This window comes from Physella acuta, unplaced genomic scaffold (genome assembly GCF_028476545.2).
Source record: "Physella acuta isolate Inbredline_101_S28 unplaced genomic scaffold, ASM2847654v3 ptg000464l, whole genome shotgun sequence".
NCBI lineage: Eukaryota > Metazoa > Mollusca > Gastropoda > Physidae > Physella > Physella acuta.
Window position 1 is genome coordinate 830,780 of NW_026731983.1, and position 22,793 is coordinate 853,572.

Below are 22,793 nucleotides of genomic sequence, written 5' to 3' on the forward strand. Positions count from 1 at the left end.
ACTCTGCTTACATCACGTTTGGGAGTTCAGATTTCTTTGTCTGTTAAATAATGTGTTGTGTCACTGTTTTCTGAAAGTTTTATTAACGCAAACGACAGAAGGAATACGCAATAAGCTTATAACCACCTTACATCCTGTCGATGTGTTTTCTATATGTAGTTTCTATTTATAGGCATGCACATTTTTATAATTTTTAACGGAATTTTTAAACAGAATTTTGTATTATTTCTTATTGTTATTTTTAACTAAATGTTGGCAGAATCGATAATATGGCGACTATCAAGTAGGTTACAGGCACATAACCTATTCATTTTTTGTTACGTTATGTCTTGCTAGTGGTTGTTTCGTCTCATTTTATTATGTTTATCGTCGTTACGTCCCTTGAGTGTTCAGTCTGTTTAGGGTTAAGTGTTGCTGATGTTGACTTATGCAGCAGTTAACTAAAGACTAAGCTGTCTGTGTTTCAGAATAATGTAACACGGTTGACTCATACAACTGTGTTTGTTTAGGTTAGGTGATGTAACAATTATAATTACATTTTTTTTTCATTAGTGCCAAAAAAAGATAACTTTTATCCACATTATATGACAGCCCTAACACACGTTCTCACATTAAAGTTATTCAGTCGGTACACCTATTTACATTCAACGACGGATGTGTTCCCGCAAGCCTAAGAATATAACTTCCTCCTACCAGTTTGATAACACTAGTTTTACCGCCCGTGTGGACGACATAACTGGCAGTTTAGCAAGCCGTATGCATTAAACTTATCTCTTTCAAGTCTCAGCCCATTTCAAGAAGCCAGACAGTAAGTTTTCACAATTTCAATGTATTGTTTACAACGTGTTTGTGAGTTATGTGTCTATTAATTCAGATTATTTGTTGTGTTCTTGCTGTCTTTAAGTGGTCAGTCAATAGATATTGCCACACTTTTAGAGGTTGCGGTAGGAAGGGGGGGGGGGAATTTTAGGAAAGGGACTCTTTGATCATAAACGCTGATAACTCTATTTTAATCGTAATGATTGTATTGGTTAAACTGATATTCAGTCGTTATTTAACGTATTTAACATTACTACTCCATTGGTTTCCAGGCCATGCCACAAGTTTCTAACAATACCGGAAGGTTAATGGTTGGATGGATAGTCATGTTTGTAGGATTAATCCTCCACATAGTCGGTCAGGCCATGCCCTACTGGTTCAGTAACTATCTCGATGAATCCCCTACAAACTTTGGATTATGGCAAATCTGCGATAGTTTTCGCTGCGTTAGGATAGCAATGGACAGTGCGGGTAGGTAAATGTTTTCACAGTTTAAGCTATGCTATCTGCTATGTAAAAGTATTTAAATATTCACCTTAATACAGTGTCCTACATGTAACGTTGTGTTGCAATGGCTTGTATAGAAGACAGGGTAATGTAGGCGTCACACTTGCGATACTGCCGTGTTAAATAATGTATGTGATGCGGGAAACAATACGGCAATCTAATAGATCGTAAATTAAATTCCATAGCTCTCTATACATTAAAGAATGAAGTAGAGTTTACCTGTTGCTAAACTTTTTTGAAGAATAAGTCTGACGAGAGCTTTGTCAACCCATCTGTACTAAACCCTGGAACATTTCAATCACTCATGTTACCTGTCTCTAAACTCACCTGGGCCAACTCTTTCAGTGTGCACAGAGTTTCTTCCAGGCATCTCTCCCACCCCCCCCCCCCCCCACCCCCGAAAAAAGTCTACCCCCACCCCGAACGAAACGGAATGTATATAGAGAACATATACTTTCACCAGTGTCCACCCCCACCCTGGAACATGTTGACCGCCCTTCCCCCCCCCCCCCACCCGGAAATTTCAAGTGTACCCCCCCACCCCATCGGAGAAAAAAGTCTGGAAGAAACACTGAGTATGTGGGGTTATAAATAATGACATTCGTGTTGGAAACATAAGCAATCACATTGAAAACTTTTTAACATAATCATAATACAATGTTAACCTACCTACCAAATGTGTAGGCCTACATACATGTTTTCTCACAAATATTGTGTGACAATGTTCTCACATACATTACATGACAGTCCTAACATCCAGCTACCATGTCTGTCGAGCTGCGGCTGTGATAGGAATTATATTAGGCATCACTGCAATGGTCATGATGTTTGTCTATGCGTTCAAGGAACAGCCCATCTACTCCTTGATATCGTCAGTTATTGGAGTCTTGTCTTGTAAGTACCCGTCGGTATTTGAATTTGAAAAGAGTATTCTATAAAATGGACACAGGCTTTCTTGTTGGTGTTAGATAATGTTTTTATTTTCAACTTAGAAACATCTATTTCACGATAAAATCACATCATTTATAATGTTCATATCATAGTCATTTAGATCTACCAGTTCATTTATAAAATAGAAATCAAAGCTAAGATCTATTTTAAGCATAATTACTATTATAGACTATGTTAGTCTATTTTCCTTACCCGGTTGTTTCTGACTTAAACATTTAAAATAGCATTATATTACACACTTATAGATTTATTTTTCTTAAGTTCGCTTAGTGATTCCGTTTTTATCGTAAAAGCTAAATAAAAACAATTCCGCGTTAAAAAAGGATATTTTGTTTTTTCTAAATAGTGCAACTTTATGTGGGGGACACATACAATCAAAGAGACATGTGTTGTTTTTTTCAGGCGTGTTCATCGCTGTGTGTGTCAGTGTGTGGGCGACACATGTGTTTGATACATCCGGGGACTTTTCATACTATGGCGCCTCGTTCTACCTCAGTTTGTTTGGGGGTGTTCTGTTGCTTAAAGGTAGCCTGTGGGTACTTCTTTTCTCTTTGGGACACTACCGTTGGGCATATCGGCCCATTGAATCATATTAGCCACATGGGATATTGCATATTATGGTGACGTAGCTGTACATTTGGCTATGAATTGATTGATTATAATTCTATTTACATCGTAGTGTGGTATAGAGCTACGTCATATAATACTGTCTTCGATCTTTTGTATTTATATTTCTGCTATATTTTTGTTTTTATAAATGATATGATGAAAAATGTATAGTTACATTTAGTTTTATTGCATAATAAAAGACGCATAATTGTTTTAAATAACGATGTTAAAAATACTACTTGCAATAAAATAGTGTTATTTTTTTCAATATAATCAATATGAGCCACACCGTGTGTTAATGGTGATTTATTGTGTGGGGTCATACACATATTATGTAATAAATAGTGGTGAATACTATTGAATACGTGAATACGTTGGGCGGATGATATGTAAAAAAAAAACAACTGGACATAAACCCGCTGGACATAAATCAGTGGACATATATTTTATGGAATCGACAATATAGATGATGTTAAGGAGTTTGGAAAGTGAAACAATTTTGAAGTTGAAGATATATTTTATTTTACAAAGTTATATTAACAAGCATAGTTGTCGCCATTATGATCTCAGCATATGATGGTATGGTGTGGTCAGCACTATGACCTCAGCATATGAAGGGATGGTGTGGTCATCTTTATGACCTCAGCATATAAAGGAATGGTGTGGCCAGCAATATGACCTCAGCCTATGATGGTTTGGTCAGCACTATGACCTCAGCATATGATGGTGTGGTCAGCACTATGACCTCAGCATATGATGGTGTGGTCAGCACTATGACCTCAGCATATGAAGGGATGGTGTGGTCAGCACTATGACCTTAGCATATGATGGGATGGTGTGGTCAGCAATATGACCTCAGCATATGATGGTTTGGTCAGCACTATGACCTCAGCATATGAAGGGATGGTGTGGTCAGCACTATGACCTTAGCATATGATGGGATGGTGTGGTCAGCAATATGACCTCAGCATATGATGGTTTGGTCAGCACTATGACCTCAGCATATAAAGGGATGCTGTGGTCAGCACTATGACCTCAGCATATGAAGGGATGGTGTGGTCAGCACTATGACCTCAGCATATGATGGTGTCGTCAGCACTATGACCTCAGCATATGAAGGGATGGTGTGGTCAGAACTATGATACTCAAGGGGAGGTCGAGTCGGTAAAGCTCATGGTCGCTAAACCGAAAAGTCTCGAGTTCGAACCCTCGGGCAGATGAGGCTCGTTAGCTGGGGACAGCCACTCTTCTAGGAGAGACAACTCCAAAATCAAACAACTGCTGGTTGAACAAAGGCTATGAAAGCAAATCCAAAAAGAAAAGCAGGCTGAAATCGGAGTCAATAGCCTCAATGGCGCATAACCAGTTGACACGTATTGTGGTATTGTAATGTGTATGAAAGGTGAATACATGGAACGGGTCACTGCGTGTGTGTATGTATCATGTAGTGAGACGCGAGGCCGGGTGTGTTGACGTGTATGTTGTTGTACGGAGTGAACGAGGGTACAAGGGAAGCGACTGGTCGGGTGACAGTGGCTGTGTTGTGAGCGAGAGAAAGGTGGTGTGTAGCGATGAATGCGGAGGACAGTTGAAGGTTGAGTGTCAAAGCAGGTAGGTGGATTTTGGGACTGGAGGCTCGGATGGATAGAGAAATAAAGAACACTGTAATAGCCTCAATCGTGTTGTGCTTTCTTTGAGATTCAGACGCCCTCACACGTATCCTTAATTGTGATGGAGGTGTGGTCGAGTCGGAAAAAGTGCATGGTTGACAAAATACGAAAAAAGTCTCGAGTTCAAACCCTCTGGCAACACTAAAAATTAAGAACAAAGAAGACGAAGAACTATGATGGTCTGGTCAGCACAATCCACATGATACTGAACAAGAAAAAAGTGAACCTTGCTGAACCCAAAAAGTAAATAAACACATGATAAAGTATCTCAGGTGACTCCTATTTTGAAAGGCATTTTTAAATTAAATTACCTGGAGTAACGTTGTCGACAGATAAAACGTTGGATGACAGACAGGCAGCCAACATTCTGTAACAGACAGGCGAGGACATGTAGGGCGTGATGAGTTGCTCATGACATGGACATTGACAACTTACTCAAGCTGGAGTGTTATAATTAATTGTAAACAACATGTCGAATATTATGAAAAACAAAAATCAGCTAGTCTGGTAAGTGGAAATAAACACAATTGGTATGGGATTAACAACAAAGAAAATGTGTTTATTATTAAATAATGGTGTCCTATTAGTTATAACTAAAAATAATGGTGCCTTCTAAGTGACAGCAAACACCATGGTGTCTGATTGTATACAGAAAGCACATGATTTAGTGAAGGCGTCATTTATTTGTTCTGGTTAAATGTGAAACGATCACCATAACATAATTTAATGAAGTTAGAAATGTGAACTAGTAAAGTGATCTCATTGGAATTTTGTTATATTGTACAAGATTTCTTAAATTTACATGTTATGAAACTAATTGTAAATGTTTTCCTCCGTTTGTTTAGTCCCTGCTGTAAACAAAACATCGTAACCACTGTCTCACACCGTGTGTGTATGTCATATAAAAACAGTATTACTCATCTTCGTAAAACTAATGGTACGTAGCATCGCCATGTAACACAACACACAAGTTGAAGTGTAGCCGCTAAACCTGTTTTGTAATTCGATGCAGGTATGCTACATACAATCACAATCCTGAGCGTATTACTTCCCCCTTGTTTGTGTGGGTAAGACTGCCTGTAAATAGGTAGTCAAAACTGAAATTAACTATTGATTGCAGACTTCTGGAGTGAGTATGTCATGAAAGAACTTTTAATTGTAAGCTCTATGCCACAAATTTTATAAAAATATCTTAATAAATAAAAAAGTTATGCGATTTTTAAAAAAGCAAAATTTGGTAAAAAACTGATTTTTAAAAAGTGCCATTTTTGAGAACCCATATTTTCTAAACTAAATAACATAGAAGTGTAGAAATTGGTAAAGTTACTGCAAAGTTTGTAATATATATGCCCAATTTTTTTCAGTTATCTAAAATGAGTCTTTCTTTTATTTTTATAATTTTTTTTTTTTTTTTTTTTTTTTTTTTTTTTTTTTTTTGCTTTGTACATAGAATAACTCTAAAACTATTTTGTAGGTAACATTAACAGGAATAATGTGTTCATTATTTTCAAAAATCACATGAGTTAAAATATTATTAAAAAAAAATGCCACAGTTATCTATAGCAGGAGAAACAGAATCAAAATTTAGTGGAGTAATGTAATGTAATCTAATAAAGACGTGATGCCTACAAGTAATGCAGCAGTTGCTGCTACATTCAAACCTATTGGGTTGATAACTGCTTTGGGGGAACAGTTTTTAAAACGACAACTCCACATCTTTGTATGTCTTGTTTCCCCCAACCTTGATCTTGTGGAGCATCAAGAGTAAGTGATATGTTTTGGGAACTGTAGTTGGGGGGGGGGGCTTGGCCTTCTTCCCTTCCCTTGTAAGGAAAGTTCTGGATAGGCCACCATAAATGTCTCCAGCTATGGAATAAATAATTGATTTAGTGATTAAATAAAATATAATTAGATTTACTACTAGCCTATTGTGTAGGCCTACTATTTATCCTGTGACTGTAGCTGGAAACATGAAAAAGCCTGAAAACACCTTTTTGTTAAAAGAAATTTATACTTGATAGTATATTTTGAACATTAATTCTATTGAATGAAATATTCGTTGTTTGTGCCACAATGGTTGAGATATCCAATGATGAAGATGCCATACTGTGGTTCTCAACATCATATAGGACAACTTAACTGTCCTTCAGTGTTACTATATACATATAAAATAAATAAATAATGAGAAATACTACTAGTACTACTTACACTTACAACTAATATAACATTTAAAACTAAGTCACAACATGTACAATCTTGTTAAATTGCACCACCATCTAAAAATTGATCTGGTACATTTTATCAAGGAGACTGGCGCAGACCATTTCACATTATTCAGCAGGGAAATCAGAATCAAAGTGCACAACAGAAAATTAAAAATTAATCACATTAGTCCTTAAAATTTAGTGTCTTTTGTTTTAAATAAATTGATAAAAATTTATAGTTATTACAATTATAAGTTTCTTTTGTGTTTCAATAATATTTTATAAGTATTTTACCTTCGTTCCCTGTAAATAATTGAGTTCGTCCACATAGTAACCAAAAATGTCTGGTGGCCATTTTGAATTTGTCGATTCATAATTTTGACGCGATAGTCCAGATAAACTGTAGTAATACGACCCTATCATTAATCCCATTCGATAGATTTTAAAGAATTAGTAAACACTAGCATCTAATAGTTAAGTGCATCCATATTTTAAGTCCCTAGAATGTCCTGAATTAAATAGCTTCACGTTTAAACACACCATGTGTACAAGCGTAGTTCACGCGCTAAAACCGTGGACTAGTAGGGTTCAAATTTACATTAATAACGTGTGCTAATTAAACCAAACTGACATTCAAACTTAAAATTCATTTATTAAAATGGAAATGAAACTTTAAAAATGATACTTACAACTTGTTTGAAGGCTCTAGCAAGGGTAAAATCCGTTTAGCATCATCGGTCGTCAACCTTTAAAACCGTTCGGCGAGCAACTGACTCGGGGCTGAAAGTTGACTCGAGGGTTATATGCTTATTGAGGGTACGGCTTCGCGACCGTAAATCAGAAAGACTTGAATTTACAACACAAAGTAGTTATAAAAGTGAACTTTACATCGGTGTAAAGATTGAAACAGAATTAGTTTGTTTTCGTGTATATATCGTCATTTAAAGTTTAAAAACTGATTTTTTAAAATGAAATAAGCAAGTTATTTTTTCAATTTATACATCAAACGATAGACTAGAATTCGCTCTTTAAAATGACATTAAGATTATGCTTCTACGATGCTTCGTCGCGAAGCCGCAACCAAATGAAACAGTGTGGGGTCGATCGGTACACGCAAAACGGTGAAATTTGTTGACGTAACTGATACTTTTCAAACAAATATAAAACACATTCAAACATGTGTTACAGATATAAAAATACCAGATTACGACAGATAAAGGCTTAAACTTTATTGACATATAATTTTTATTCTTATAGGACAACTAGAAGTAGTGAAATTTTATTTTTGAAAACCGCAAAAACTGACCCTAAAACGCACTTTTTCGCCAGTTTGGACTACCTACTGTAAAGTTCTTAAATCGAAGACACGATTGACAAGTGAAGCAGCTAAAACCTAGAAATACATCTTATAGAAGTGTACGTTTACACACTAGACAGTAAGTAGTAACAAAGTAGTTATTCTCCTTTATTTGCAAAATCCGCTTCTGAGTCGGACTTACATAGGGTCTATTAAAGAGCTAAATGTTTATTCTATTATATGTTTTCATTTATTCGACTGTTGTTGAACTAGAGCTCAGTCGGCGATATTTTATTAAAAACTTGGATGCACGGGATTAACTTAGTCATTACGACTAAATAGATAAATTAGTGTACACAGCTGATAAACTGGAAAAAGTGACCAAACGATCTGAACAATGGTGGAAATTTTATTTACTTCTACACATTTTCATAACATGAATTCTACATACTTCTCATGTTAGTAGACGATCTTATATAAATCTGAAAAGTTTGACAGATGATCGTTCCTTTCAAAATTAAACCGTTAAGCTACAAACACAAGCTCTAAATATACGGGACGATGTTACATTATTTATAATGATTGAGAGGTAAACACAATGACAAACTTAGTTCCGAATAGGTGACAACTTTGTCTAGCGGATAAGCATATAATAATTATTGCTGACTGCAAAAGTTTTGAGTTTAGACCCCCGAGGCAATGACTAGGGTTACAACTTTTTCTAACGGACGAGCCTATGATTGCTGACTCAAAAAGTCCTTAGTTCAGACCCCAGGGCTGTATGAAACAACTACCTATCTAAGCGAGGGGAAAATTAAACAGCTTCCGCCTTACACTGTTCTCGATTAGACTGATGCAATGGAAACAAACCCAGAAATAACAGCAGCATAATGAACTTAATGAGACATATAATTCATAACATGTTAGCACAAAATACTTGTTTTGGAGGAAATCTGCTTCAATGTTAATATTATGGACACACTAGAAAAAAACTAAAACATGTTTATTTTAAAAAGACACGGAATTTGTTTTGATTAAAGACGTGAAATACGACTTGCGCTAAATAATGTGATTCTGTTATTTATTCAAAAAATTGTTAAATCTTGAACGGAATCATGGCTTGTGAGTCGAGGCTATTGGTGTGGTATGTAAGGAGTCTTAACCTGTCACATCGTTAATGTTCCATAGAAATAGTAAAGAGCATAACGTGAAAAGAGCTATTTGTCATATTATTTTGTTGTATTATCGGTATCCACATTAAGTGTGGTTCAATTTCGGAATACTCAGAAATGTGAGAACAGTGTTTTGACTACTTAAGAAATATTTTTGTTTCATTGATTGTTGCATCATTGAATTAATGATTCTTTTTGTAATTTGCTTGACTAATATGGTTTTAAGCTATGAAAAAATAATATTATATTAATGAAATCAATATATTTCATTCATTTTTTTTGTTTAAATTGTCTGAGAATAAAAAATACATCGCATTTTTTTCTTTTTTTCAAATGGATTTAATTTTTCTGGAGGTTAGATTCGTATACCAACCGCTACCTTCATTTAGACATCGATAAAATGCTTGGTAATAAAGTGGATACGTTGCTACGACAGCTGCAACATGTCACTATAGATAAAATACTAATTCAGACTCTTTGCCAGGCTCGATCGCCAACACCGCATAAGCCATTTCATCTATTACTACATACTAGCACATACCACCATTCTCACCAGCAGAGCTCAATTGACCGTCTTACCTACAACACGTCATGCCGTTGTATAAACCAACATTCTAGCCATTGTATAATGGCTGCTCTCAACACGTCCCAACCAGCAAGCACCACCAGACTTTACAGCAAGTGAATGTACTGCAATGTACAAGAGTTGGTGACTCCCGAAGGTAAGGGCATGATACGTTCTTGTATCACTGCTGTCGGGATAAGCTTTTGTATCACGGCTGTCAGAAACTCTCAGTTCACACGTTATAAGCTTGACTTTATTCAACTTCTGATAACTCACTGCTATATTATTTGAAATAAAGAGGCTATTTACAATGAACTTTTGTTTGTTCATGTAGCTTTTTATAAATCGACTTTGTATGATCATTTTTTACTTTACCCATATATGGTTAGCATAGTTTCTTCCAGACATCTCTTCGGGGAGGGGGGGGGGGGGGGCGACCCCGGAAGAAAGTCTGCCGCCCCCCCCCCCCCCAAACGAAATGGAGTTCATATAGAACCCCCAACCCCCCAAAAAAATTAAGTGCCCCCCCCCACCCACCCACCACCACCAAAATAAAAAAGTCCCTCTTGGCCTCCACTTGTTCTCCTTCTAAAATAGGTTTACTGGCAAAAAAATTATAAAGTGTGTCATTATGAAAGCAAAATTAAACAAAATAAATAGCACATACGGTTGTTTTATTTTGTATAGCTTTTTTCGTCAACAAACCGTATAGGTTTCAAATTATTACGTTAATTAAAATAGATCTATATTGTTTTGAAAAATAGGGAATGGAAAATAAAAGATGTAAACAATACTATTTTATTTAACACTAAAGTCCACATATACCCTTAGAAGTGTTTCTTTCGGACATTTTATTCAGGGAGGTCGAGATTATGGTTGGAGGGGCGGGGGGGGGGCATTATAATTTTCAGGGTGACGGCCATTTTTATGTTACTGTAACATCACACAATAATATTTTATATGTTAAAATCACATGCATTCAAACCAATTTCAAATGTGGACCTAGATTTCTAGATCTAGAATCTTGACTAGATCTAGATCTAGTGTGGAAAAATGAAATAACTAAACAGCAATCAGAGCCGCCGTCCAAATATTTAATTATGTTGATATATTTAGATTTAGTTTGATAGCCATACTCCCCCCCCCCCCCCCACCATCACTTTTTTTCATAACGGGGAAATTTTTTGGCTATTAATAGCTGGGGGTTTTCCAAACAGAAGTAATCGGGGAAAGCCTTTTTAAAGTTCAAGGCAGTGCGAACACAAGTAAGAACAAAACAGGTAATTACTAATTAGTGAATTAGGCTTAGGCAAAACTAATTGCAATATATTATTCGACAAACTTAAACAAAATGGCGAATATATTTATTTATAGTGCGAATCACTATTTAATTTGAGAACTTATTAATATAGGCCTAAATTAATACTATTATTAGACTAATGATTATTATTTAATAATTAGAATCTAGATTCTAGATCTAGATCTAGTAGAATCTAGTAGTACTAGTAGTCTAATGATTAGATTAGCCCCAAAAATATGTTGTTTTTTTTGTATTATTATTATAATTAAAAATAATTTTAGGCACTAACCAATTTATTAGTAATATTTTATTATAATGCTTAGTTACTTACTACTTAGAAGTTAGGCCTATCCTGAGGCTATAATAGGCTGGCTATGTCTATCCTTTTAATAATTAAATTAATTTGTTTGTTTTTTGTCAGCATGGTTAATCAATAAATAATGTTAGATCTAGGCCTAATTTAAAAAAACAAACAAATGGATGCATAATTAAATAATTAATCATTCATAGAATTGCTTGACTTTTATTAAACTTTTTTTAAAATTACAAATAATATGAATTTCTAGGAATTTTGGCTTAGCCTACATCATTTACTAGGTCTACATTAAAACATTTGATTGACAAGTTCCAACAGAACTACAATAATAAAAAGAATCTAGATTAGATCTAGTCAAAAGTAATATAATAATGTATTGTTTGTATTTAAAATTTGTCTATTTTTCAATTATATCCCATCATGTATAATACTGATTTTGAAAAATATTATTAATTATTATTAATTGATTGTTTTTATTCTTTTTTTTACTTAAGATGAGACATCTATTTATTACATTGAGTTGATTGAGGTTATAATATAACTTTTTTTCCCTTAGCTATGAACTCATGCTAAGACATGTGAAGTGAAGAATGTTGTAAAAATTGAGATTTGCTTGTTGCATACTTTTAATAAAACTTGTAAAACATTTAAAAAATGGATGAAACAACGTTGGATCACGTGTACTTGAAAAAATTGAAGCCTAGATTTAAAGAGCTTTTTATACAGTTTATCATACCAGACAATGTTCTTCATGTGTTTCATAAATACAACAAAGACATTTTGACAGACATTGATCTTGTAAGTATTTGCTTAAGCTACAAATAGAATAATAGTGTTAATGAATAGTAGTAAAAAAAATTGCATTATTAATATTAATAACGACCCTTATACAGTATACACAGTTGCTATTTGTCAATAAAATATAGGCTCTACTAAAAAATAAATCTGACCTTTAATATATCAGTCTGTTGTAAATCTATCTTTGATAATACTACATTTTAAATGCATAGAGTTATTGATATTGATACAGAAACAGATATGCCAATTAATACATGTAATTATTTTTTTAAAATCTATTTCTAAAAATCATAGCAAAACATTGCTGCTGAAACAACAAACCATGGTCCAATAGCAGGCAGTATTTTACTATTTGAAAGACTTGTGTTATACAAGGGCTGGTACCCATGTTTGTTAAAAGTTCTTTATGATAGAGGAGTGTGTTTGTCTCATGTAGCGCAAGGAATGGAAAAGATCAAAGGTATAAGAACATGGCAAATTTAGCATTATTTTTAAATTGTTTTTTTTTGTGTGTTGCCAATTTATAAAACCAATGCAATTAGAAATTAACATTGATAATACATATAGAAAAACTGAACTGAGACTCATGGTGTTAAACATATTATATTATAGGTTTACTAGATGATGAGATTTTACAAGAGGAATCTGATGACCAGGTAAAAAGATTTTGGCTAAGATACAAAAAAATCTTTCTTTTTATTAACAATATAAAAATTCCTAGTTTTACGCTTGTTAATGTTGCTTTAAATTAGAGTGCAAACAAAGATAAATGGTTGGCTGGTCTGTCTTTGTACACCAGTGGATTGACCAGAGTCCTGCATGTTCCTCCAAACACAACAAATTTAAACAAGTTAAAAGGTAACATTTTATTTTTAACATAATGAAGAGATAGAGACAAAAATGAGCAGTGGGGTAACAATCCCCATTCTTTTCAATTATAATCTGATCACTTTTAACTTATCCATTATGTCACCAGAATAACACATTTCATGTTACCTATTTATAATTGTAATTACCTAAAAAGTAAAAAAAAAATTAATTATTGTCTATTGCTGACTACAACGCATTAACTTAAATATAGTAAACTTATTTTAGGGTTGCAATTATGTGAATAGGAAAAAATTAGGATTTTAATTGTGTTTGTATGTACAAAGATTATGTTCTTTGTGTGAAGCTCTGCTCTATAAATTTTTTAAACATATTTTCTTCCAACAGTGGACCCAGTTCTAGAGAAAAGATTACTAAAAAAGAAGGTTGAAAATGGTAGGTAAAATTACATGTTGTTTGCTTTTATTAATCTCATTAGCATAATGTTTTAAAAAGTAAAGTGGATAAATGTTAACATTAGTCATACGATATGGATTCACACATTGGTTGTATATGCTGTAATATAGAAAAAATTCAGTTATGTTTAGCTTGTTTTTATAAATAAAATGTTTTTAAGCACATAATGTTGTAGTACACAATACACATATATATTTCAAACAGTCATCAATACAATTATTATAGGCCCTGAATTGATGCAAGTTGGTACTACACAATAATGTTATAAAATGAATTTTATTTTGAATTGCATAAGTTTATTAAGGGTGTTTTTTTTAATAAAATAAACTCCAAATGCATTAAATTTATGTAGGCCTATATAGCGAATGATTCACATACTAATTGATTTCCAAACAGAAAGACTCCAAAAAGAATTAGATGAGGTAAAACAAAGTCTAAGGGAACTTAACCAATCTTATGAAGAGTTACAACAACAGACAAACTCAGTTCTGTCAAGTGATGTGGGTAATTAAAATAAAACACTGTTAAAATAAATATTGATTCTCTAAAAATATATGATGATTAATCTAGACTCATTTCATACTATTTTATAGCTACAACTTAAAAAAACATAAAGACTAATTCTATTTTTTTTCACTAAATAGCGCTAACTAATACATACAGCCATCAGATCATAAAAAATGTATTCACTGTAAAGACTTCTCGGAAGAAGCTTCTACACTTCAAATCACAATGACCTTATTAACTATGCAATGGGCTGAAATAAAATACTATTAATAGTAGCCTTTTTAAACCTATTCTTCTGACAAAACTATAGGTACCGCTTTGGACAGGGTGGGGGTTGAGGGTTCATAGTATAGTTATAGAATATCTAGTAAAGAGATTTAGTCTGTAAGCTGAGTTTAGAATTCTTTTTTTTAAAACTTATTTTAATAGCCTATTTAAATCATCTTAATTTAAGACAACACATAGGCCTAAACCAATAAACATTTAGATGACAAGAAAAACCAGGCAATTGTAGCACATGTGCATCCTCTTCTGGCTAGAAATGGCCTAAAGACTTTCCTAAGCTTTAATCCTGGAAACATTGATGCCATAATAAAATTTTATGTATTCTTGTATGTTTATTAGAATAATAATAAAAAAACCTGACAAGAAATGGTTCTGTAGGCCTATATTTGAGCAAGACACTATTGATTAATGTATGATAAAAATTATGTATATCTCGCTGATTAAAATTAAAACATTTTTTATGATATATAAAAAGTGTGTTATCCATCTGATATGTTAATAGCATAGAAATTGTTAAAAATCTAGTAAATTTTATTCTAATATAATTTGCTTATTAAAAATAGAATACTTTATTAGCAAATAAAATAATAATATAAAATTATTTTTAGTTTTTGAAAAAATTCTCAATAGATATCGCAGAAAAGCAGCAAGAACAATGCAAAGATTGTAAGGAAAAGCTCAAACAAAATGGTAAGGAAACTAACAAATATTTTTATAGGCTATTTGTAAGATGTAAGGTTCTTTTGATGAAATGATATAATGAATGTGCTTATTGTGGTGATGTAATGTGTATGAAAGATGAATACGTGGAACGGATCACTGCGTGTGTGTATCTATCATGTAGTGAGACAAGAGGCCGGGTGTGTTGATGTGTATGTTGTTGTACGGAGTGAACGAGGGTACAAGGGAAGCGACTGGTCGGATGACAGTGGCTGTGTTGTGAGCGAGAGAAAGGTGGTGTGTAGGAATGAATGCGGAGGACAGTTGAAAGTTGGAGTAAAAGCAAACAGGTTGATGTGGCGTTTTTAAAGAGAAATTAAGGATACTGTGATACCTAGCCTCAATCGTGTTGGTTGTGTATTCGTTGAGGTTCTGACACCCTCACACTTATAATATATAATTTACATAAATTAATTTTCTTTTGTTATATCTTGGTTTGAAACTGCCACATTAACAGTTGTAATTTTATAAATTATTAGCAATTTAAAGTGGAGAACACTAGCTAATGAGTATATTGTCATTGTTTAACTGAACAGAGAAACTAAAAAATGAACTAAAACAAGCCAAAGTAGTGCAGGTTGACTTGAAATCATCTAATGAAGAGCTGTTATTAGAGAAAGGTGAGAATATTGATGATTTATAATATATATATATATATATATATATATATATATATATATATATATATATATATATATATATATATATATATATATATATATTAAAAATTAAGTTATTAAAAATGGATTAAAAAACATGCCTATATCCCGAGCTGCAATCCCACTTTGTTTTATATAAGTGCTTTCTGTTTATATATGTCTATAATAAGCTTTGCAATCATTTACTAACACAGTGTAAAAAGTGAAATACTTGATATTATTCCAATATTTTTATTGTATCACATGGTATTGTTGTTCATTAGGAGAGGACAGTAAGTAACAAGTAGTTTTCTGTTTAATGATTTGACTGTGATACTTATTATATTTGTATAAGAAAGCATGCTGTCGAGGAACGACAGGTAATGCATAAGTTAAATTTTAGAATCAAATTATAAAGTATAAGTTGCTGCTTTAAACTAAGCTTAATATTAAAGTATTGCTGTTTATTTTTACATTTTAAACACATATGTTTCAGTTATCATTTGAATTTAGACATGGCTATATATAGCTGAAGCAAAGCCTTGCTGATAAATGCTTGTATAGATTTATTGTTGAATAAAAATTAATAATGAAAATTTTCTATTTCTTGAACGAAAATGCTACATCAAAGCTACTAAAGACCCCATCATTTAAAGATCATTATTAAGAAAATTGTATAATAAATTATAATAAAATACTAAATTTCACTTCAACCAGAGGCGTAGCGACCCTTCCCGGCGCCCGGGGACAACCTTTCGATTTGCAACCTCCCCCTCCTTCAAGATTTTGATTTGCACCACCCCTCCCCCTCAAACTTTCGATTTGCACCCCCCCCCCACAAGATTTCGATTTTCACCCCACCCCTCAAAACTTTGATTTGCACCCCCCCCCTCAAGCTTTCATTTATATTTTCCAACCCATTTTGGCGCCCCCTAAGGTCGTCACCCGGGGACATATGTTCCCCCCCCCCGTTCCCCCCACCCCTCGCTACGCTACTGACTTCAACAACTTTATTTCTAAAGTCAGTAGCTATCTAAACTATAATTTTTTTACCTTTTCAGTCTAACACAATAACTTTACATACTTTGTCTAATCTCTCACTCATTACCTAGTTTGATGAGTATGTGTGAGTGTGTGGGGAAGGGGGGGGGGGGGAATCTGACAAAGCATGTGAACAAGACAATTATTACATCTGGTTACAGCGTGTTGGATAGTCACTCTGTCAATTTAAATTAATTCCGTATTTAATCATGTTGGATTAGTCCAGATTATCACAAGTATAAAATTTACATCAGTTGTCTGTATCAAATTGTTCTTGTCGTTTTATATATCTAGGCTTATTTTCTACCATTATGTCAATTTTTTTATTATTCTCAGATAAAAGTTAATGTTTACATTAAGTACCTTCTACATCTCGTTATCTTTGATTCAGTCTTATATATGTATCTCAATTCGCAGAAGTCGACAGGTATATGATACCTCATATAATCTATCTTTTTGTTTTGTTTTTTTCTTTAGATTAACTAATTGTCTAAAGATTAAAATTAATATATTTATTTTTATTACTTGACTAATACAGAGGATCTCCATATTAAAAACAACCTGTTTTAATAATAAACTAATTATTTTCAATTGTGATTGTTATTTGTGTTATGTTATGAAACCTAGTGGTTGCATTCTTCAGCCAGGGGGTCGGCGTGGTCGAGTCGGTAAAGCTCATGGTTGCTAAACCAAAAAGTCTCGAGTTCGAACCCTCGGGCAGATGAGGCTCGTTAACTGGGGGACAGCAAAATTAAACAACTGAAGCAATCCAAAAAGAAAAGAAGGCTGAAATCTGAGTCAATGGCCTCAATGGCACATAACCAGTTGACACGTATTCCTTAATTGTGATGGCCGAGTCGGCAAAAGCTCATAGTTGATAAATTCGAAAAAGTCTCGAGTTCAACCCTCTGGCAGATAAGGCTCGATCCCTTCCAACACTAAAAATTAAGAACGAAGAAGAAGTTCCTAGCCTATGTTTGGGTATTATTTGTAAAATTTTGTTATTTTTTTAAATTCTTTTTCTGAATTAATATCATTACTACTTCAATACAATAATTTTTCTATTACAATTAAATTAATTGCCAGCAATTTAAATTTGCCAATATATTATAACACATTTAAACCAAACACAAATGTAATAGAATATTAATCCTATATTAAAACCTTTACCCCTATTGATTTATTTTTGTAATTCTAACAGAGAAACAGAAGACTGAATTAGACAAACTCATGAAAATGTATAATGAACTTAAGGTGTCCCATGAAGAGCTGAAACAAATAAAAGGTTGGATTTTTAAAAATCATGTTACTCATATTTGCGCATTATGGAATCAAACTATTTTGTGCTTTACACAGTCTATAGCTAGTGTTAGAGTACTATATGAATATCTTTGTTTTTTATCTATTTATTTTTCTCACTTGATATCATCAGTACTTGTATAACATATTTTCAAAAATGTTGCCCATAGTTAAGATGTGATATTTATTTATTGTGTATTACAAACCATACACAAGTAGCATAACATTTGCTCATGATATATTAAAACTTACATCCCTGATGTTTCTTTTGTGCAATCTTAACAGAGAAACAAAAGACTGAATTAGAAAAGGTTACAGAAATGTATAATGAACTAAAAGTGTCACACCAAGAGTTACTACATGTGAAAGGTTGGGTTTTTTACTTTAAACTTAAAGTTTATTAGTAAAATATATTTATCTAATATAGGCCACAGACTTAAGTTAAGCCAAAAATGTACATTTTAAACCTCTGGTTGTCTACTTCCCTTCTTACATTACATGGGCAGAGAATAGAATGTACCTTTGAATATTTTAACCCCTGACCCTAAACATAACCCTAAGAATCACTAGATAATGTGAGGGTTAGGTTAGTGTTATAAAATGTACTAGGTGGGAAATGGGGGGGGGGCAAATGCATAGCTAGGTGAGGGCAGGTGGACTAGCTGCCTCGGGCGCCGACCCTTAAGGGGCGCCAAAAGCTGTTAAAAAATAAAGCTAATTTTGTAAGCTGAGGTATTGAATTATACTCAATGTGTGGCATCAAAGCAAAAACTAGTGACTGGTAAAAATCGCCACGAACCTTTTCATTTGAAGTGGGGCTTTTTTACTAAGGGCGTAATTTCTCAATAGAGAGAGAGAGAGTAATAATGGATGAAATTGTGAGGGGCGGGGGGGTAATTGACGGATAGGTATTGTCCTAGACCCTTCTCACCCATTCCTCCATAACTGACAAAAAGTAATATCTTAATGCACCTCTTATTTATGATAATAGCAGTAAATCAGTAAAAATGAAGAGCCAGATTCGCTAAATTATGAACTGCACTATTAAATAATAGTCATCTGTATTCATATCTATCCGTCTAACGCAATATAATGCGAAAATGACCCACCTTCAGTGCAGGATTGACACATAAGCCAAACAAGCCATAGTGTAAGTCTCCCACTTTCACGACACGTCCTATCAAAGACCATTGTCTGAGTGAGCAATTGTCAGATAAGTTGCAGCATATTTTTCATAAAGGTTAACTATGATGACCACAGAACAGCTTCAGTAACATATTATGTGATTAGATACTGTGGCTCAATAATTAACTGCCAACTAACAGTAAAAAGTAGAGTTCCCTTTCCAAACCTGACGGTTTATGGGGCAAGTGAAGTAGAGTTCACTTGTTTATGCACTTGCGATCAGCACTATGCCCAGCCGCCTTTACTTTCTCTAACGTTAGATACCCATCAGAGTTGGGTAGACTCAGGGACGGTCTACTGACTTGAACCCGGATTCGAACTCGATACTTACGGGTTAGCAGTTCAGCTCTCTACCGCTAGACCACGACGTCCCATGCCAACTAACAGAACAGATATATATTTGACAGCAGTACTGGGAAAATATTCATGAAGTTGTAGGAGCTGTGGGCAGTCATAGCTATTGTAGAAGAACGTGGTTTTCCTATCAGATAATATAATTAAGCTTGTGGATGTACGCATAATGATAATTTCTTGGATTATTCTAATTTATAGGGAAATTCAATCATCATTTCATCAGCCATTCTACTGTTGACATTCTCTAAAGACAACTCTTAAGTGTGCAATGTTTTTACAAGCTTTTAATTAACTCACTTCCTCTGTCTGTCTTGACGGAAACGCAGGAGTGAAAATTCGGACAGTTCTACTTGACCGATACGATTCACAGTTGGCACGTGGGTCAAGACATGAAGACAATGCAATCTGAAACTAAATTTGACTTAATTGGATGCCTAATTAATTTTTTATGAATTAATAAAAATTTGGACCGAATTAGTAGGCATGTCTAGCCAACCACACCACACGCGTCATCACCTTCAATAGCTGCGCCATCACGTAATGGCTGCGTTCAAAAACCATTGCGCGCCTACTGAACGTGATGTTCAGTAGGCGCGCAATGGTTTTTAGTCATGTAACTCTATTGTAAATAAAACATGTAAAGTACTGAAAAAAAAATCATAAAAAACGTTTTAATAACAAGCTTTTATGTAATGATGCACTAAAAAGTAGAAAATAAATTATAGACTACTATTTAAATAACTATAAAGAAAAGCGTGGGTGTCTTCCTTAACATTAGTAAAGGTATCCAATAGATACAAAAGTGACCCACGCTTTTCTTTATAGTTATTTAAATAGTAGTCTATAATTTATTTTCTACTTTTTAGTGCATCATTACATAAAAGCTTGTTATTAAAACGTTTTTTATGATTTTTTTATCAAAGTCCAGATGAAAGGCTATATTATATTATTATAGCGTATTGATATTATAGAAAAAGGCGAAAAAAATATCCAGCTTTAAACATTTTCAATATAATGGAGGAGTTTGGAATGATGGCGCATTTTGCCAATATAATAACTATATATATAGGCCCTACATATTATTATGTAGGAGAAGCAAAATTGATAGTTCCCACCCCCCCCCCTGGAGTCGCAATGGGTCGCTACGCCCTTTCCTTCCTTATAATTTACACAGGCTCTCTCAATGTTTAGTCGCACTTCATCCGCTTGCGATTTGTTGTTTCTAAGTACATTTTCAAATTTTATTTTAATAGAAACAATTCAAAAGGAAACTGCTGATATAAAGGAGCAACTCAACTTAGCAAAAAAGGCGAATGAAGAACTCATGAGAAAGGTATGATTTTAGATTGTCTCTATTCTTTTGGTTGTAAAAATTAAAATGAATCGTTATAGTCAATATTGTACTAATATATATATATATATATATATATATATATATATATATATATATATATATATATATATATATATATATATATATATATATAAGTATGCATATACAGTGAATGGATCACAATCAGCTTGTTAAAGGAGGATGCAAGTATTTTCTTTTAACTTGTATATATCCTTTTCTTAATAGATGAATTACTAAAAATTATGTCTAAGTGGCATGAAGTCATGTACAGTGGACTGATGTGAATGAAACAAACAGCCACATATTGACTACAGCAGCAGACTAATTGATATTTATCTAATCAAATATTTTAAAATATTGTTTTTAAACGTAAATGTAATTCCCATTATATCTTTATAAAATCATTTCAGGTATTTGCTAAAGATTTGAATCTATTAATTGTTGGTAAAGACGGAGCTGGCAAGAGTGCTTTAGGAAATTCGATCCTTGGACGTCAAGCTTTTGAATTATACCACAATTATAGAACACGCGTAACCAATGATTATCAAATAGAATATGGTGAATACAAGAACAGAAAATTAATGGTCGTAGACAAACTTGGTCCATACACGAAGTTTGATGAACCCTTTAGAGATTTAAAGAAGTTGACTGATCAAATAAGACAAGCTTTGACTATACAATTTCAAGGCTACAGTGCACTCATTTATGTTATAAGATATGGAGGTAGATTCACAATGGAAGATGAAGATTTTTTTAAAGCGTTAAAAACTATTTTAGGAGATAACTGTATAAAACAGTTTGGTATTCTAGCAATAACATGTGGAGATTGTTTTGAACTCGATTCTGATGAAACCAACATTACGTTTGATAAATGGTGTCGTAAACAAAAAGGTCTTTTAAAATATCTAATTAAGGAATTCGAACAACGCGTCGTTTTATTTGACAACAGGACACGTAGTGAAACAAAAAAGGAAAGACAGCTGGACCAGCTGATTGCATTAGTTGATTGTTTACAAGCCAAATGTAGCAAGTTCACGGCAAAAGATTTAACACCTACCTCAGGCATTTGTCCCATACATGGTCCAGATTATTGAAATGATGTAGTAGCTGTACTGACATTGTACAAAATTTCATCTCCATCAGTCAAGTATTTTGCAAATTATGGCATGTGTAAAAAAATGTACAACGTGTCAACATAGAGTAAAATGTTAGTAACCGCTTATTTATATCATGCCATTCTGGAATGATATTTACTATGTATTAGAATATAACAATCCAATTGAAGAATAAAAAATTCATAAGAGATCTAAAAAAATGTTAATTAATTTATCGACATCAACACTTTCCGTAACAGACTGTGTTTGGTGAATTGTATTTGGAGTAAAACGTGTGTGTGAGTTGAATACCTGGCCAACGGAAGAGAATGCGTGAGCGATCAATCACTGTATTTTGCATGCTTTTTGGAGATCGCTCACTGACTGTAGGGCCATATAATCGGTGTAAATGAGATGTTCGGGGGGACCACTTAGATGAATGCTAGTGGATGCTTTGTGAGTTGATGGTTAGGACTTGGAATGTTTTGATTGCTGAATGAAGTGTATTCCTTATGGATCTTATTACTGTAAATAAAGTTGGAATATAAAACAACAGTTGATCGTCTATATTTGAAGACATAACTCACAATAACATCGAGTTGCCACATGAAACAACTAGGTATCGCTACACTTTCAATGAAATTTTATTAGGCCTTTAGTATAATGAACCCAGATCTGACTTTTTGACCTATGACTATGGGGTCATCCATTATCGATGTCACGTATTTTAATAATTTATACCTCACCCCCTCCCCATCATCACTAAACTCCAAACCCCCACCCCCATCCAATTAGAAATGACGTAACACTTCAGTTACTCCCTC

At 33.6% G+C, this 22,793-nt stretch overlaps 2 protein-coding genes across 3 annotated transcripts; both read left to right on the plus strand.

The window, feature by feature from the left end:
• Positions 1–695: 695 nt before the first annotated feature.
• Positions 696–3,060, plus strand: LOC131943666 (uncharacterized). Its single transcript, XM_059303874.1, has 4 exons — positions 696–808; positions 1,092–1,290; positions 2,074–2,220; positions 2,680–3,060. Exons 2-4 carry the CDS (start codon positions 1,095–1,097, stop codon positions 2,871–2,873), a joined length of 537 nt encoding a protein of 178 aa, XP_059159857.1. The 5' UTR covers positions 696–808; positions 1,092–1,094; the 3' UTR covers positions 2,874–3,060.
• A 7,968-nt stretch (positions 3,061–11,028) lies between these two features.
• On the plus strand, positions 11,029–22,435 carry LOC131943670 (uncharacterized). 2 transcript variants are annotated; one of them, XM_059303882.1, is made up of 13 exons: positions 11,029–11,074; positions 11,967–12,208; positions 12,503–12,668; positions 12,821–12,864; positions 12,961–13,066; positions 13,424–13,471; positions 13,889–13,996; positions 14,915–14,974; positions 15,541–15,624; positions 17,885–17,968; positions 18,268–18,351; positions 20,775–20,854; positions 21,286–22,435. In XM_059303882.1, exons 2-13 carry the CDS (start codon positions 12,065–12,067, stop codon positions 21,967–21,969), a joined length of 1,692 nt encoding a protein of 563 aa, XP_059159865.1. In that variant the 5' UTR covers positions 11,029–11,074; positions 11,967–12,064; the 3' UTR covers positions 21,970–22,435. The 2 variants fall into 2 exon arrangements, with proteins under 2 accessions (XP_059159865.1, XP_059159863.1); XM_059303880.1 differs by lacking the exon at positions 11,029–11,074 and adding an exon at positions 11,704–11,770.
• Positions 22,436–22,793: the final 358 nt, after the last annotated feature.